Source organism: Solanum pennellii, chromosome 4, assembly GCF_001406875.1.
Source record: "Solanum pennellii chromosome 4, SPENNV200".
NCBI lineage: Eukaryota > Viridiplantae > Streptophyta > Magnoliopsida > Solanales > Solanaceae > Solanum > Solanum pennellii.
This window is the reverse complement of record NC_028640.1, coordinates 2,251,835-2,269,710: the sequence shown is the minus strand read 5'-3', so window position 1 is coordinate 2,269,710 and position 17,876 is coordinate 2,251,835. Positions and strand designations below refer to the sequence as shown.

The 17,876-nt window shown below is 27.3% G+C and overlaps 2 protein-coding genes across 2 annotated transcripts; one reads left to right on the top strand and one right to left on the bottom strand.

Moving 5' to 3' along the window:
* The first annotated feature begins 904 nt into the window (after positions 1-904).
* Positions 905-6,064, top strand: LOC107017204 (putative Myb family transcription factor At1g14600). Its single transcript, XM_015217475.2, has 6 exons — positions 905-1,753; positions 1,884-1,960; positions 2,052-2,088; positions 2,544-2,748; positions 3,442-3,640; positions 5,527-6,064. Exons 1-6 carry the CDS (start codon positions 1,627-1,629, stop codon positions 5,800-5,802), a joined length of 921 nt encoding a protein of 306 aa, XP_015072961.1. The 5' UTR covers positions 905-1,626; the 3' UTR covers positions 5,803-6,064.
* A 6,361-nt stretch (positions 6,065-12,425) lies between these two features.
* Positions 12,426-13,822, bottom strand: LOC107017111 (defensin J1-2-like). Its single transcript, XM_015217385.1, has 2 exons — positions 13,701-13,822; positions 12,426-12,800 (listed from the first exon to the last, which is right to left on the bottom strand). Exons 1-2 carry the CDS (start codon positions 13,762-13,764, stop codon positions 12,652-12,654), a joined length of 213 nt encoding a protein of 70 aa, XP_015072871.1. The 5' UTR covers positions 13,765-13,822; the 3' UTR covers positions 12,426-12,651.
* Positions 13,823-17,876: the final 4,054 nt, after the last annotated feature.

The window sequence follows — 17,876 nt, the reverse complement described above, 5'->3', positions numbered from 1 at the left end:
TTTTTTGTGTGTGTATTGTAATTTAATTTCGTATTCGAAGAAAAAATTTGGTCATCTACAATAAGTTTTACAAGAATATTAGTGAAACATAAATAAATTTGATTATCAAAATAATAATTATAAATTAATCATTGAAATAAAAAAAAGTCAAAAAAAATATGTTTGACGAGGATTAAATTTACTCATATGGGATTGTATTTTTTTAAAAAATAATAATAAAAATTTAGATTAAAATTATTTTTTTTTTCATTTCCGTTAGAGGAAAAGGGTATATGTGAGCCATTTGTTTACAAGTAGGGATATATATGAGCCACTTTTACAACGAGGGGTATATCAGCTCTAAATGACAAAGTTGAGGGGTATATCAGACCATTTTCCCAAGAAAAAATGGACAAGTAATTAGAGACGGAGAAAGTATAAGTTTAACGGTTAAAATATTCTCCTTTTACATAAAAAATAATTCAAGTAATCAGCTATAACTTCAATATGATATTACTGAATACCATACTAAATCGAATAACTAAACTATTGAATTTAAAATTTGAAAATTCAAAATCAAATAACGAGTATCTATTTTGTCACGTAAAATGAGACACTAAACTATTGAATTTAAAATTTGAAAACTTAAAATTAAATAACGAGTATCTATTATGTCACGTAAAATGAGACGGACGGAGAAGAGTAATATGTATGGTGGGCATATGTGATGATGAGAAAGCAAAGAGAGTCAAAGTATCAGCGGATCAGTTGCTTCTACTATTTGTATATTTGTAATCATTTCTCTTTATCAGAGTGAAAACAAAATACATATATAGACATATTACAATTTTTTATTTTATTTTTTGCTTTGCAGACAGTGAAATATTTGGAATTTCATTTTCTCGTGATCTTTTCTTTTTCTCTTTCTACAGGTAAAAGTAATAATTATACCTTTTTTTTTTGGTTGCTTTAAACCTAGACATTTCCAACGGGATTGCCAAAATACCTACTCTTTTCTAACTTCAAATATCACCTTCTTGTTCATCCTCTATATAGGAAAAAAAATTTCTTCTTATTTTCTTCATTCATAAAGGAGTTTTTAAGACACCCTTTTGGATTTTGAAGTGATTTTTGTGGAAAAAAAGGAATCTTGGAGATACCCTTTTGGATTTTTGAGGTAAAAATGGAGTCTTGAAGATATCCCTTTTGGGTTTTGAAGTGGTTTTTGTGGGAAAAAAGGAGTCTTGGTGATACCCTTTTGGATTTTGAAGTGTTTTTTGTGGGAAAAATGGAGTCTTGATCATATACCCTTTTGGATTTTGAAGTGATTTTTGTGGAAAAAAAGGAATCTTGAAGATACCCTTTTGATATTTGAAGTGGTTTTTGAGGTAAAAATAGAGTCTTGATCATACCCTTTTTGATTTTAAAGTGTTTTAATGTGGAAAAAAGGGAATCTTGAAAGATACTTTTTTTGATATTTGAAGTGATTTTTGAGGTTAAAAAAGGAGTCTTGATCATACATTTGAAGTGATTTTTGATGTAAAAATTGAGTCTTGATCATACCCCTTTGGACTTTGAAGTGATTTTTGTGATAAAAAAGGATTCTTGGAGACACCCTTTTTGATATTTGAGCTAAAAACAAAAAAAATGGGAAATTGTGGAAGAAATGGAGGTGTTAGGCAATATATAAGATCAAAAGTTCCTCGTTTGAGATGGACACCTGATCTTCATCATTGTTTTGTTCATGCTATTGAAAAACTTGGTGGCCAAGATAGTAAGTTTCTAAACTCACTAATCCTCTTTTTTATCGAACTGAGTTAGTGATAAGTTCTGCGTACATTCTCATTCGTAACGTTATTCTACTTGGTTTTGACTTTTTGTTTTTGGTGCTTGCATATGTATAGAGGCTACTCCTAAGCTTGTTCTTCAAATGATGGATGTGAGAGGACTTACTATTTCTCATGTCAAAAGCCATCTTCAGGTTAAACATCCCTTTTTTTCCCTCTAATTTTACTAAGTTTATAAAGTTCAAGACTTTATTATATAAGTAACACTTGTTTACATGAAAATAGATGTATAGAAGCATGAAGAGTGATGTCAACAAGCAAGGTATGTATATATATATATTAATGTTCTTGTTATACTATACTAGTACACTAGTATATTAAATGTTCTTTCATTATAGGTTATTGACCATATCTTTTTTGTTTCCTCTATTAGACTTTCTTGATCTTTTTCTTTTTTCACATTTGTGTATATCTAACATGTAAACATGTTTGTAGAAATAATCTACAATATCTCACTTTCATTTATTGCATATCCTTTCTTTCTTTCCCAATGAATGCATGTTTCTTTTCACTATCAACACAACACAACACAACATACTTGATATAATTCCACGACTAACGTTTTAGCACATTGAAATGTATATAGACTTATGTGAATAAAGAGATTGTTTCTGATAGACTCCGTATAATTTCACTAGCAATGTTGTGATAGTTGAGACTTGAGAGACTATTTCTGATAGATTTTCGTAACGAGTTTCTCATGTGTTTGACAAATAGGAGAGAGAATGAGTATTCAACCAAGTAAAGAAGTGTGTTTAGGGGATCTTGATTGTCATTATCAACAACAAGAACAAGGAGATGAAGGGTGTGTTGAACAACAAAAGCTTTTGGTTTACCAATATCCATTATCTTTTAGCAGCAACCCCAATATGAAGAGAACAGATTCTACACCATACTTTAACAGTGTTCAACCAACAAAAAGGTGATTTTGTACTCTTTTGTTGGTCTCAGTTTCCCATGTCTTATAATAATAATAATAATAAAGTGTTTGTGCTAAGAAACAAAAAGGATTTTGCATTTATGCACTTTGATATGGCATTATTATCTTTCCTTTTTAACTTTTTTCAGAGTCTTAAATTGATAATCTAAAAGAAATTCTACACCATCATATCAATAAATATAATAATAACAATATATTCTATGAGATTTTAAAGATTTTTTATGTTAATATTTCGATATAAATGATAGGATAAGTTATTTTTGATTAGGTGAAATGAAATAATTTCATGAAATAATATAACGACTAACATTGCTCAAACCCTTCATAAATGTGGTTGCATCTGTATTGGACTTTTCAAAAATATCGTCACACCCATGTCAATTCTCCAAAATACAAATTAGTAACTTTTAAAGGATTTAGTCTAAACAACATAGAAATACATATATTTTGTAACAAGTAAAGATTAAACATGAAAACATTATTAAATTACACATTTTTATTCAGACTCTTCAAAAATATTTCGTTTTTTTATGACATCATCTAAAAGAATACTAGACTATACACATTTAATTATATTTTTGAAAACTCCGAGCAACTCAGAATTATAACAAGTGACATTATTAGTAACTATTAAAATAACAATTTGTTGTTTGATGAATAATTTTTTTTATACAGAGCTAGAATAGAGAGGTGCAGCAGCCAGAGAATACGTGAAGCAGTGAGCAATGAGTACAACAGTAGAAATGATTATATTATCCATAGTATTATGGCAACTGAGAAAAATGAAACAACACAACCATTGTGCAATAGTACTACTCATATCTTTAATCCTCTTACAACAAGCAATGAACTTCAAGAATCTCTATTTTTCAAGGTACATATCCCAATATACTCTTTTTTTTTTGTTTGTTCAAATTAAACTGCTAGTTATAATTCTTGGTAGTAGTACTAGTAGAAATAGTAGGGGTTGTTTCCTTTTTTGCAGCTTTTTTTTACTATATAACATAAGGTTGAGTGTACTATTTGTGTTATCAGAGGCGAAGTCAGAAATTTTTTTTAGTTTACAAGTTTTGAATTCCTATACTTGATAAAAGACTTTTTGAATTGAAGCTATTGGCGAAGCTAGCAAATTACTAGGTTTTTGTCGCTTGAGATTCAAATTATGTGAACTTTGATTAATATTTTAACGTATACCAATCCTATTGCATGAAAGAATTTGCTATGTGTATAATTCTTTTTTGTGTAGTTTCTTTTGTGTTAATCTATCTGAAGTCGTTTTTCTTTACTCTCTCTGTTCCAGTTTATGCGGCACTTTTCGTTTTGTTGAGAGTCGAATAGTTTTACTTTGACCGGATAGTGTATGGAATCTTTATATTTTTCTAAAATGAAATTTATATATTTGTAAACTACGTAAAAAGTACTATTAAGTCAGAATTATTGATAATTCAAAATGTTAGAAAGATCTATGAAAAACTTACCGTTAGAGATAAACTCATTTGAATCTCGAAATGCAAAAAAAGTCGGTTAAATAAGAATATATCATATACTATTTTGAACTGACAATGTGCAACATAAATTTGGACAGAAAGAGTATTGAGTTAATCTAATCTAGTTTATTTTTGCAAAAAAAAAAGTATCACGTAAATTGTGATGGATATCGTAAATAATAATATTTTATTTATGTCTTCTTTGAAGTTCCTACTATAGTCATACATCATACTTTTATTTTTTTTTCTAACTTTGCCAGTAAATTCTTTGCTTGAATCTTCAACATGGTGTCTACAACTGGCAAAGCCTATTAAGTCTTCATTCTATAGGGTATTAGGTACACTAGTAAGTAGTTGACAGATAAAGTTAATGTTGCTTTCTCTTCTCTTGTTTTTTTCCTACTTTCTAACTTATTTATTTTTTAAAAAATTATTTTATTTTTTTTCAAAAAGAAGAAAATAAACCAAGCTTGATACACTAATTGATGAGTTGTTTCCATGACATATAGGACAATAAATTTTGGAAAACTAATACTATTCAACATAATAATAAGTACAAAAAAGTGGAATTAGCAACAAACTTCATCGCTAAATTGCTCATGTATATTGACCTATAGTTATATATTTTAAGTGATCTGATTGTTTAAATATGTCTACGTCGATACATAGAATTTCAAACATATATATATTATGTTTGTTGGATGGGTTGTTGAGAGTGTATTTATTGTGCATTTGTCATGTTTTGACATGATGTTAGGGAAATGGAATTTCCATGTTTTACAATTATATTTCAATATTAATTTTTGTATTTTCTTCATACAATAACCTCAGCATTTTGACAAAAAAATTCTGGTTGTTAACATATAGTACACTTAGAAAACCATGCAAATGTGGAAAGGAAATTGAAGAATATTTCAAAAATCACTTTGATATCTTATATTATAACAAAAAAATCCAAGTGGTATTTAATACAATATAGTATGGTACAAATATGAAAGCAGCAGTGCATTTAATTTAGTGGACCATGTATTATTTAATAAGTAATGAGTAATCTTTTTTGGTACATTTCTTTTCACAAGTTTCTTATATCAAGATATTTTAATATTTTCATATTACATGAATTATATAAAGACATTATGGCTTTGGACTTATTTAAACATTTATTCACATTCAACAATGAATAGGCTTGTTCAAGAAGATAATTAACAATCTACGTAGTTTTAACATGTTAAATTATACTGATAGTACGCATATCAATCTTTTTTTTGCTAAGGTATTGAAGACACAAGATTCAAATAGAGATTCTTCGAAGAGATTCAAATTTGAGGATTCGATGAAGATAGATAATGTTCGAGAAGATGATGATGAACGTGGATTATCGTTGTCTCTCTCATTGCATCGTCCTACGACTCAGAGAAGCAACGCATCGTCGATAATAAGTGAGATTAGTGAAACAATTTCTTCATACTCAGGAGGCTTAAACTTGAATGATTGGAGATCTTCATCTGAAAAACAAAATGTTAATCTTAATCTATCTATTGCATTATGAAACTTTTTTACTACAAGAAAATTAAATTCACCCCTTAGGTGAAATTTTGAAATTTTATTAAGTCATATATCAAGGGGTGAATTTTTACTTTTTTTACTGTAGTGTTTCTCTCTATCTTTTTTTTTTTTTTTGTTATTATTATTTTGTCTTTTTGTTCATGTTGATATTAGAGAAACACTCCAGTAACTTAAGTGTATTGTAACTTTTATGTAATTTTTTTTTGTCATTTTGAGTAATCTAGGGTTTCATATTTGTCTTACTATTATTTTGTCTTGTTTTTAAATTTAAAGTAGTGTTGTATTGCACATTTGTCTTTTTTATGACCATAATGAATAATACTATAGTTATTAATGTACAATTTTTGTCAAACGTGAACTGGAAAATATAATTTTTTTTACATATTTGTTGAATTGGGATAATAAGTAAGATTTAAAGACAATAACGTTAACATGTTTAACTTAATTTTATCGGTAAAGTTTGAAAATGGTAGTATATAAGTATAGTTTTTTCTTTTGAAGGGTAGAGAGGTTAAGAAAATAAGAAGAGAATAGGAAAAATAATCTTGTTCTGCATTATCATTTAGAATCGTTACAAATATAATTTATAAATTTTAAATCTTTAATCGACTTCTATCTAGAATAGTTACAAATATAATTCATAAATTTTAAATCTTGAATCGGCGTCTATCATGCAGATATTAAATGAGTAGCTTGGTCATTTATGTTTAGCTTTTCTAAATCTTGAATTCACGTCTATTATGCATATATCGAAATTGAGATCATTTATGTTTATCTTTTCTAAAATTCAACTTATTATATAATTTCTCTGTTTTATCCCGACAAAAAATAATGACCAATATAATTATTTTCTGCATAATGTATAATGCGACGAATTTATAAGTAACAACATCAACTTATATATCAACTTACTTAGAAATATTAATAACCATATAGTAGAATTTCCCAAAAATAAATTATTGATAGCATCCTCTCGAAAACTTATGAATATATATATTTTCGATCAACTAATTTGTCAATATGCTCAATATATGTAATATATATACTATCAAAGTATATATTGTATATAAGTATGAAAGTATATGTATATTTGTATAACCATACATATCTTGTAATTCAATTCGCTGAAGTGTTTAATTAAGGCCATAATTATCACATTAAGAGCCTGTTTGGTTCAGCTTAAAAGCTGGTCAAACTGACTTAAAAACTGGTTTTTGACTTATTTAGCTGTTTGGCAATACTCAAAATAACTTATTTTAAGTTAAAAAAAACTTATTTTAAGCCAAAAGTTAAAAGCTGGGGGAGGGGGGCTTTTTTTCTTTTAGCTTATAAGCTGTTTTAAGTTGACCACATTTTTATCTTTTTTGCCCTTAATATTTTTATACAATCTCCAAATTACCCACATAAACCTAACATCTCTTTGATCTATTTTTCCCTTTTCACGTTCAGCGTAGCAACTTCAGCACTTTTATCCAAACGCATAACTGCTTATTTTAAAAATAAGTTTCAGCACTTTCAAAAGTACTTTTATAAAGCTGCTTTTATTAAGCTCATCCAAACGGGCCCTAAATTAAGAATAGAATGTAATAGGGCCCATGATTTTTGACTCTTGATCCAAGTTAGACACCAAATTAGGTAAGATAGTGATTGAATTTAGCAACATACATGAATTATAATTAATTATACATACTCATTAATTTGGTGCTCATGTACATTTGGAAAAGTACTTAAAATTTTGTCAAACCTTGACATGTAATATTCCTAAGAAATAATGTAAGCATTACCTCCACCCTAGCTTTTTTAATCATATGGTATGCTATGAATATAATATACTAGTGGCGGTGGGTTATTCTGGTGTTAAAAAAATGAAGAATATATTGACGATCCAAAAGTTACCAATTTTATAGGTTGTCTTTTTTGCTTCGATTTTTGTATTATTTGTTGTTGCTACTGTATTTTCGTTTTCATTATCTTCAATATTAATTCTTCGGTATTACTATATTTCCTTTTTAAATATCTGATTTTGTATGTTTTACTTGAGTCGACAGTCTATCAAAAAGAATCGTTCACCTTTCATACTATAAGAATAAGATTGTGTACATATTACACTTTACAAATTCACTTATGTGATTACACCGAATATTATATTATTGTTGTCAGGAAGTTGGATGATTTAAATATGTATTTTACCCAAAATAATGTTCTTTGTATTCATTGGCGACTCTTGCTTATAAAAATTAAAGACATATGCTTTAAGCCCCCAATTTTGGGAGGCTTCAAATTTTTACGAAGAACAAATTATACGTATTTCTTTTATAAAAAAAATTAATTATTTATAATAAAAATTAGAAAGTATATATATATAATCTTTTTAATCCGCTTAAATAGAAAAGTTAAGAAAATATTATTTTGTCCTATTACATTTCTTTGCTAACATTTACATTATTTATTTATTTTAAAACTCCTTTTGCATTTTTTTTTCAAATCTTTCCTAAATTAAAAGTAATACTCTATCAAAAATCCGAATCATTAGTCGAATTGTGTTGAACAAAGTGAATCACAATTTGTTTTTACTTAACTTTTCAATCAAAGTAAGCTATATCAAATTATCTATGTCATGAATCGAATTTTATGATTCTAACTCTTATTTTTGCTTAAAGTTTGTCAACTAAGTACTTATAGAATTATGTTAACACTTAATATAACGATTGCTTCAGTAAAGGGATATTTTTCAGCAATGAATTTATAAAATCTTAGCTAAAACTAATTAATATTTTTTAAAAATGTACTCGAAAAAGTCATGTATAAAAAAGTTGAAGTAATAATTTGAATCTAAATAATTAGAAAAATAAATTTTAAATAACATGTATGAAATTTTTTAAACCTCGATTAAATTTCACTTTAGATCCCCGATCACATTGAGTCGCCCGTATTTCTAATTTATATTTATATAACAAAACTTAGAGGTGATATAAATAAATATACTTTAACATGGAAATGTCATGATTAATAAGTGAAGACTTTTAGTAAATTTGAAAATTGTGAATATTGATAATGTTTCGTGGAGTTATAATAACCGTCAATATCTTGTAAATATTTATATAGATATGTTGGTTATACATTTTAAATAATTATCTTCAAATATTTATTTAATCACGAAATTTGATTTTTAAATATTTTTAATCACACAATTTTTTTTAAAAAAATTTACATATCCAAATACAATTTCAAAATTAAAAAGTCACAATATTACAAGTTCATTTCTCACGTTTCAAGTTTCTAAATTCTAAATATTTGATTAAACAAGAGCTTAAATTACTTGAGATTTTTCGAGATACAAACTATCACCCAAGCTCCTCTAAGCGATGATTTCCATGATAATTCGATAGATAAGAAAATAAATATAAAATAAAGTCAAATTTCACGAAGTCAGACAGACTCCATAACGGATTATCAAACAAGGGAATACAATATCATTATATACATAAACAACAGTTTTAATAGTATATAATATTATAATTTTTCGATGAAAGAAATTATGAATGAATTCATTACGTCCCTAACTCTATAATTTATTTATTAAATTTTATTAATATGTGCACGAAATGAGCCAATAATGAAGGAGCTAACAACTTTGACAAAACTAGATATGCAACATTATGATAAAACACTCGTGCACAAAATAGGTCAATTATGGATATTGATGTGACATTTAATTTCTTATATTATGCTAATTTGAAGAAATAATTATAAATTGGATCCCATCAAGTACTATTTTCTTCTTGTTTTAAACTTGGAAAAAGTAGGAATAAAAGAAATAATAATAATTTATTATTACCTTGCTTAAAAAACCTTTAAACTTTTTTCTTTATTAGGTTCCCATATAAAAAAGGACAAATATAAAATATTCATTCAGTTCAATTTCTGTATATCCTAATAATAAATAAATGATTTTATACATTTAGATAGTAGCCATACTTTGTATGATTATAATATGAAACACATTGAAATTATAAAAAAACCTAAAATACTTTTATCTTATTTCAGAATATACGGGTGTTTTTAATTTAAATATATTTTTCAGAAAATATATTTAAATTTTTCATGTTTGATTGATCCATCGTTGAAAAATATTTTCCTCTGATTTTTTTTTTGCTTACTTATCAAACACTAGAAAATACGTAAGAAACGTATTACTCCCTTCGTCTTAATTTATGTGGCATTTTTCAGATTTCGAGATTCAAACAAGTCTAACTTTGATCGTAAATTTTTTATATTTCTTTTAATTATTTTGAATTGTCAATTATTGTGTCTTATATTACTTTTTACGTAGTTTAACAAATATATAAATTTCATTTCAAAAAAATTGAATATTCTACGCACAAACTTCCGGTTAAACTTAAGTTGCTTGACTCTTAAAAAACGAAAAGCATCACATAAATTAAAACAGATAGAGTATTTTTTTTTTTTTTTAAAAAACAAATATTTTCCATGAAAACCTAACACATTCTTAGATGCAAATTCCCCTTTTTATAATTTATAAAATTTATATATTTGCATGAAAGATTCTGACAAACAACCTCCTAGCTACTATAAATTGATCTTTGACAAAATAAAAGTTGTGTTTTCTCATTTGGTCAAATTATAATTGACCAAATTAGTAGCCTTGTTTGAATAATTAAACAAAAAAGGGATAGAATGTTACCTAGAGAATTGGAAAAAGCTCTAATTTAATCCTTTTAGGTAGAAAAATTATTCAACATAAATAATTGTAACAAGGTCAAATATCACAGCTATATAATCACATGCATGATTATTAATTATTTGCTAATTATTTTTCAAAGGACTTAGAGTCTAGTTGAGAATCCTATGGTCTATTTTTGTCAAATATAGCATTCTATGCAATTCACACAATGGAAGGTTAACAAGTTGGCAACATTGACTTTGATATGAAAAATTTGCATTATTATTGTTTAACGATAGAAGTTATTCATAGTCTATGCCCTTAATTCGTCCCATTCTTGATCCTATTTGATCGTGAAAAAAATTTATCCGCATCGAATATTTTACTTAACTGAATTATGAGTTCATAAATACATTATGGTTTTTACTGATGTATTTGAGTGTTGTATATATAGGAACTATAAAATAAGAAAGGCAACTAGTAACCTATAAGACTAGGATTTTAGTTATGTGCGTTTATGTCCATTCGAGAATATTCGATAATTAAAAAATATGTATATCATGTATATTGACTATATACGAGATAAATTTTATGCCATAGAAGTAATTTAGGACAATACTTGTAATTAAAAAAAAATCATTTCCAAGAGTTTAAATACATTAGACTTTTGGTTAAGGGTCGAGAAAAATTAAATCATCTCACTCCAATCCATGAAATTTTGTCAAGGATTAAGGAAAAATCGAACAATCTAATCCCAATTCATGTCGATCGATAATCTTAATGCTTTGAACTATGACACCCTCAAATTAACCTTGTATTTTGACCTAAGTGACAAATTTTTTTTCCTTAGAAAAGCCTCCACATCAACTCTCTATTATCACTCACACCACACAAGGTTTTTTTTGCATACACTCTAATCCACTAACAATGATGATATATTGGAAGTTTTTTTTTTCTCTTCGGTAGGGAAAGGCGAAATAGATGAAGGAATTATAAGGTAGGCAACTGAACACTCACACAGTAAGATGAACGTTTAGATAACCAACGAACTGAGCTATGCCCGTGAAAATTCACTTTGGGATAATGTTAATAATTGTTGTCAAATAATTATAAAGTTCTTACTAAGAAAAAAAAAAGAATTTCAATTTTTCATTTTAGCAGCCCATTTTTATGATTTGGACAAGTGCAAGTGTGGTAGGGAAAAATTGGGCCAACCCATAGTGACAAAGCCCATTATTATTGGGTCGATTCCAGGCTCAAAATTCAAAATAGTCATTTCCTTAGATTGAAGGGAAATGAAGGAAAAATAAAGAGTAAATAGGTTAAAATCCTTATGAAACGTCGTTATTTTACGAGTTTCACACCTAAACTAATACTTGTTTATGTTATCCCCTTGAACTATAATTCCTTTTAGAGCATAATCCCCGATTGAAGATGTAGCAAAATGTTTGAGATAACTTGTTGAGAGACACGTGAAAGATATTAAAAAAAAAGTCATAAAATTGGATCCACGTGTCACAATAAAATTTTCGTGTACTACCACTTAGACCGCTTTGCAAGTTGTTTTTAGAGTTCAATATTCACGTAACATGTTATATTTCTCTAAATAGTATTTTAATATTAGTTCATGATAATAGATAGTCGAGGGAGGTTCGTGATCAACTAACAATAGTTTAGGTATGAACTTAGGGTCCTGTGATCACCATCAATTTACTCAACAACTATTATTCCAAAATTATTTTTTTTTGTTTGAATTTTCACATATAATTTTTTCGATATTTAATATTTCCCAATTAATTTCATTTTTTGCTAGTTACAATTTCCATGTTAAATTTAAAAAGTTAAAAATGACTAGTCACATACATTTAAGGAATAAAAAGTTAAAATGAGCTTAAAAGCTTGTGTAAATAAATAGACAAAACTTGACTCAAATAACAACACACTCAATTAATTATCCAAAAACATCAAATTTCAGAAATTGAAAAGATCAATTTCCGAGTACATGTTGATTTCTTACTTATTTTTACGATAGCATTATAATCAAACAACGAAAACAAAAAACAAAAAACAAATCCAACATTTTTATTTTTTTTGTAAAAAAACACTCGAATAAGATGTCAATTAATTCGCGAAAAAATATCAATTAATTTAGCAATTTTTAGTGCAGAAGCAACGGCGACGGAACCCACGACAGTGACCACCCCTAAAGCCTTCAGTCTTACAGACATTAGCACAATTGCTCTTCCTCACGCACGGACCCTTATACTTGTGACTTTGAGTTTCGCAAGTTCTTGCCTCTGTAAAAATTACGTTAAACACGTGTAAATCTGTTATAATAAGTTAAATTATAATAATAATAATAATAATAATAATAATAATAATAAAATAATAATAATAATAATAATAATAATAAAATAATAATAAGGGTGCAAAAGACAAAAAATACATTTTTTAAAGGTAAAATTACTGTTTGTCCCTTATAAGTTTATAATTATAGAAATCCCTCAAACCGATACAAAAGTATAAGCGCTGAAACATTAATTTGATGCGTGAGATACATTAATGGTTAAGTAAGATACATACATTTTATACATGATACACTATCTGATGTGTATTTTATACATGATACATTAATATGATGCACGATATTACATTAATTTTATGTGCTGGTACATTAATCTGATGCATGAAAATGAGGGATTTTGGAATTTGTAAAACTAAGAGGGGATAATTATAATAAGAGAACTTAATGATGGAATTTCTGTCATTTTTTCAAATAATAATATAAAAGTTATAGTGTTTATTTTGTTAGTATACATAAGTTGTTCGAATTTTAAAGAGTTTTACCACTCGACTATTTGATATTTGAAATATAATAGCCTTATTAATTTAGATTAACGTCGCATAAGGTAAATAGCGTAAGAATAGATTTGGTATATGTCAAATGTTTTAATTTTTTCTTAATTTCTTTTGTTTAATGAAAAGTTTTGTTAGTGATTATTTTTTTTTACTAATGAAATATGCTTATAATTCTCATCCAAAATTTCTTTTTCTTCTTTTTTTGAAATTATCACACATGATGTTTCTTTAAAATTCTTGATTCAATCAAAAAAAGCAATTTATATATATATATATAAAATAAAAAACTAGCTAATTGTAACAAAAGTAAAATCAAATGTTAAGTCAAAGAAAAATACCAGTAGCAAAAACCAGCATTAGCACAAGAAAAAAAGTTGCCAACAATTTCTTAAAGCCAGCCATATTTTTTTAATTTTTGTGTGAAAAATAATTAAGATGACTATTATTTGTGGAAATTAATTGTGATGAAATTATCAATAGAAACAAGTCTATATATAGTAGTAGTCTTATGCATGGGCAGTGGGCTAAATGGTATTATTTAAACTTTGGGTGGTGGGTTGGCTTTACTTTGAATGATCTAGAATAAAGTAAAAATGTACACAAATATATATTATTATTGTACTATTTAAAGTAATTCATTAGTAAATTTTCGATAATTATGATGTTCATGTCAGTTTGTATTCATATTCAGACTAATTTATGTGATATATGTTATCTTTTACTCAGTGGCAGAGTCAGAATTTTAATGAAAAGGTTTAAAATTTGAGAATTAAACATACGAATCAGTAGGAAGAGATTCGACATCTATTATACATACCTAAAAAAATAATTTTTATCATGTATAAATAGAATTTTTTTTTTGACGAGGGGGTTCGGATCATTATACACTGCCTCCACCCCTACTTCTACTAACACATGTATAAGATAACTATGTTAGATTATGGTATACCGTCGTCATTATGTGTAAGAGATTGTTATATTATAAATACTTTCTCTTAATTTCGAAATTACAAATTTCATATTTTAAAAAGGTTCACATGTTAATATCTTTTAAAACTATGAGAGTGTATATAATTCAAGCTCATTTGTAAAATAAAAAAATAAAAAAAAGTTGATAAGTAATAATAATTATGTGCTATCACAAGTTTTTCCTTAAATTAACCAATAATATAAAATATATTTATTACCAACATATATATACTTTAAATTAACCTTTATAAAGGTTAAAGAAGAATATGTACACCAACTACATTGAAATATGACAACTCAATATGCACTAATCTTTGCTCTTATAGCTTTTTAAAAGTAAAAATCTTTTGGGATTGAATATATTTTCCCATGTTAGCAAAATCTTCCTTTATTCCCACAAAAAATAATAAAATAATTAAAAGAAAGATATAAAGAGCTAAAAAGGAAAAAACATAAACGTGTGAATATTCACTTTAGAGGCCTAAAAAAGGTGTGTGATCGGATCTAATTATAAAAGGTAAAATAATTAATCTCGTTTGACCATTAATTTTTTTGTGGAATATTTTTATTTTATTTAAAAATTAATGTTTGTTCATAAAAATATCAAATTTACTGTGATGTCGTATATAAATACGTTCAAGTATAGATTCTTGCAAAAAAATAAAAAATGATCATATATATATATATACATATATTAGTAAGAAAATATATTAGTATTTATATTTATATCGAAGTTAAACCCAAGTGTGTGCGCGTATGGAATTCATTTATCAATATATACAAATATTCATAATTGTATCGGTTAATTTGATATAATTCGGGGTGTGCAAAAATCGAAACGATCAATAAATCGAATAAAAAAATGTTATTAGGTTATTATTATTTGGTATTGGGGTTTTTTTAATGGATTTATCAAAAAATTTATTAGGTTATCGGTGACGATAATAATTTACAACTTCACCCTTCCTAAATATTAGATATTAATAATTTAATATATAACTAGACATTATAACTAGATCAAAATATTAGTACTCTACCCACTTCACACTAGATTCACAACTGAAGCTAATTTATTTTAGTTTTAGTTTGTAATTATAGGTTGTACCTTTTGCAAGTTTGTAAAGGACTTAATTTGATTAGCATAAGAAATTCCATTTTATGTTTTGGCGGTCATGACATGTAATTATAGCTTTTGAACTATATTTTGTCTTATTGATGCAATTTCTCATTATCTTTCGTATTTCACTATATCAAAATATTTAGATAAATGAGAAGTCATTTAATATTTTACGGACACTTTCTTATTGGGTAAACGAAAATCAAATCGATAACAATAAAAAATCAATAAAACATATCTTATTGGGTTAGCATATTTAAAAATCAAAAATCGATAAATCAAATCGATAATACTTAAAATCGAACCCAACCGACCGATGCACACGCCTAGATACAATGATTTAGATAATTAGAAATATTAAAAGTAATTAGTATTGTTCATTAGTCACCAAAACAATTATTATTGTTTTGTTAGAAATATTTATTTTGTTTGTTGTAGCATTACATTCCAATTCATTTCTATTAATAGAAAGGTAATACAATTGTAAATAATGAGATTTTACTTAGAATGACTTTATTCCATTGTAGTTAGCCAAACATATAAAGATCCATAAAATGATCTGCTTGTCGAAATCCTGATAGTAGTTGACTAAGGGGTATTTTGAGTACAACGTCAATGACAAAGATATCAACATTAATGATCGAACCTATAGCAATGCCATTCTTTTTTCGCTCCTATCTGCTTTTAGTCGGCTCAGAATCACATAAATTTTCCCTCCGCTTTCAACGTTTTTTCTCCACATGTTCCAGGCATCTCTGTGTTAAACTTCTGCGTATATATGATAATTCTTCTTTTTCCTCTTTTACTCTATTGTCTTCGTGACATACTGATATTAGAAAGATACATTTTCAAAATCAAATTGTTGAAAACGGTAAATTATTGATCGATTGATTGATAAGCCCTACTATATTTCATACTTTTTAAATAACTTTCATACATTTTGAATAACATTTACAATATTATTTTATTTTTATTAGCCATTCAAATAATAACTTATTAAATTTTGGGATGTATATTTATATGTTATTTTCAGGCCAGGAGTTATAGGCCTTAACATAAGTGTCAAGAATTCTATGATAGATTGAATTATCTACAACCTTTGAGAGATAAGCAAAATTTTTTACCCAAATCACATTAATTTGTTGAACATTTTTTTCTTGTTGGAGAAACTACATAATTAGATATACTGCACTATCATATATGCTATTATTATTTATATTTTCAAAATATTATGTATCTTACTACTGACTAAGATTTTTCTATCATATATTGAGGAAGATACACTTAGATACATATAATTTTTCTACCAGATGCACTAAAATAGGGTGAGAAGTGAGCAAGATTTGTTATGTATACTAGATACACGCAAATCACAATATATTCACACTAGGTACAAGTATTAGTATGTATATGGTGTGATTCGCATGTATGTGTGATACCAAATGCATAGGAGAGTGGCTAGCGAGATGGGAGAGAGGCAAGGGATGCCAGCGAGATTTGTTATGTATTAGTCATAAAATTCACTCGGATATAATGTATCTAGAATAAATTAGACTAATTTTGACTTCATGTATCCCGAGAGACATGCATTTGGACGTATCTTTGCTTATCTGGACACACCAAAAAATGATAATTAGATTTGTCTTATTACAAACTAGAGTGTATCTAAGTAGAGGTAGACATTTGGTATTTCGATTTGATTTCAGATTTTTTTTTGGTTTTTTTTATTCTTGGTTCTTGTACAATGTGTACCGAACCGAAATAGTTTGGTTTGATTTTTATTATTTTAGTTCGGTTTTTGTTATTTTGATTTTTTATTGTGTTTTTAAAATTTGTAGTTTATTTTATTTATACCTGATGGTGGTCCCCGAAAATGGGGAGAGGTCGGTGGTCGGTCCATGGCTGTGTGGAAACTGAAAAGGTTGGCTGACGGCAGGTCGAATAGCGGTTGATGCGTGTTGTTGCCTGCTGATCGCTGGTCGCTGCTGTGCTGCCTGCTGGTCGACTGGCGGCTGTTGTCTGGTCGACGCTAGTCGCCGAAACTCGGAAGTGAAGGGTCGTTGCTACTGTAAACCAAAATACCGAATAACACAACATTACCGACCGAAAATCGAATCAAAATATCAAAATACAAAATTTATACCGAATATCAAATCAAAACCGGAAATACCAAACTAATTAGGTTCGGTTTGATTTTTCGATTTTTTGGTGTTTATGTCCAGCCCAATATCTAAGTAATTAACTCCTTAACTAGTAAGATTTAGGTAAATTTTCTTTCGTTTTTTATTATGCGCCTAAGAGTTAGGTCTTAACAACTAAGGGAGGACCCACATTTAAGCCAGGGGGTTCACCTGAACCCCCTCGGTGAAAAATTACATGGTATATATAAAGTAAATTTTCTGTCAATGTATATATATATATATATATA

What these genes read in the sequence shown, in the direction of transcription:
- LOC107017204 (XM_015217475.2), top strand. Translation starts at nt 1,627, where the DNA reads ATGGGAAATTGTGGAAGAAATGGAGGTGTTAGGCAATATATAAGATCA. An exon ending in AGTGTTCAACCAACAAAAAG is followed by an intron (nt 2,749 to 3,441) that starts GTGATTTTGTAC and finishes TTTTTTATACAG; the next exon opens with AGCTAGAATAGAGAGGTGCA. An exon ending in AAGAATCTCTATTTTTCAAG is followed by an intron (nt 3,641 to 5,526) that starts GTACATATCCCA and finishes TTTTTTGCTAAG; the next exon opens with GTATTGAAGACACAAGATTC.
- LOC107017111 (XM_015217385.1), bottom strand. Translation starts at nt 13,764, where the DNA reads ATGGCTGGCTTTAAGAAATTGTTGGCAACTTTTTTTCTTGTGCTAATG. An exon ending in AATGCTGGTTTTTGCTACTG is followed by an intron (nt 12,801 to 13,700) that starts GTATTTTTCTTT and finishes TAATTTTTACAG; the next exon opens with AGGCAAGAACTTGCGAAACT.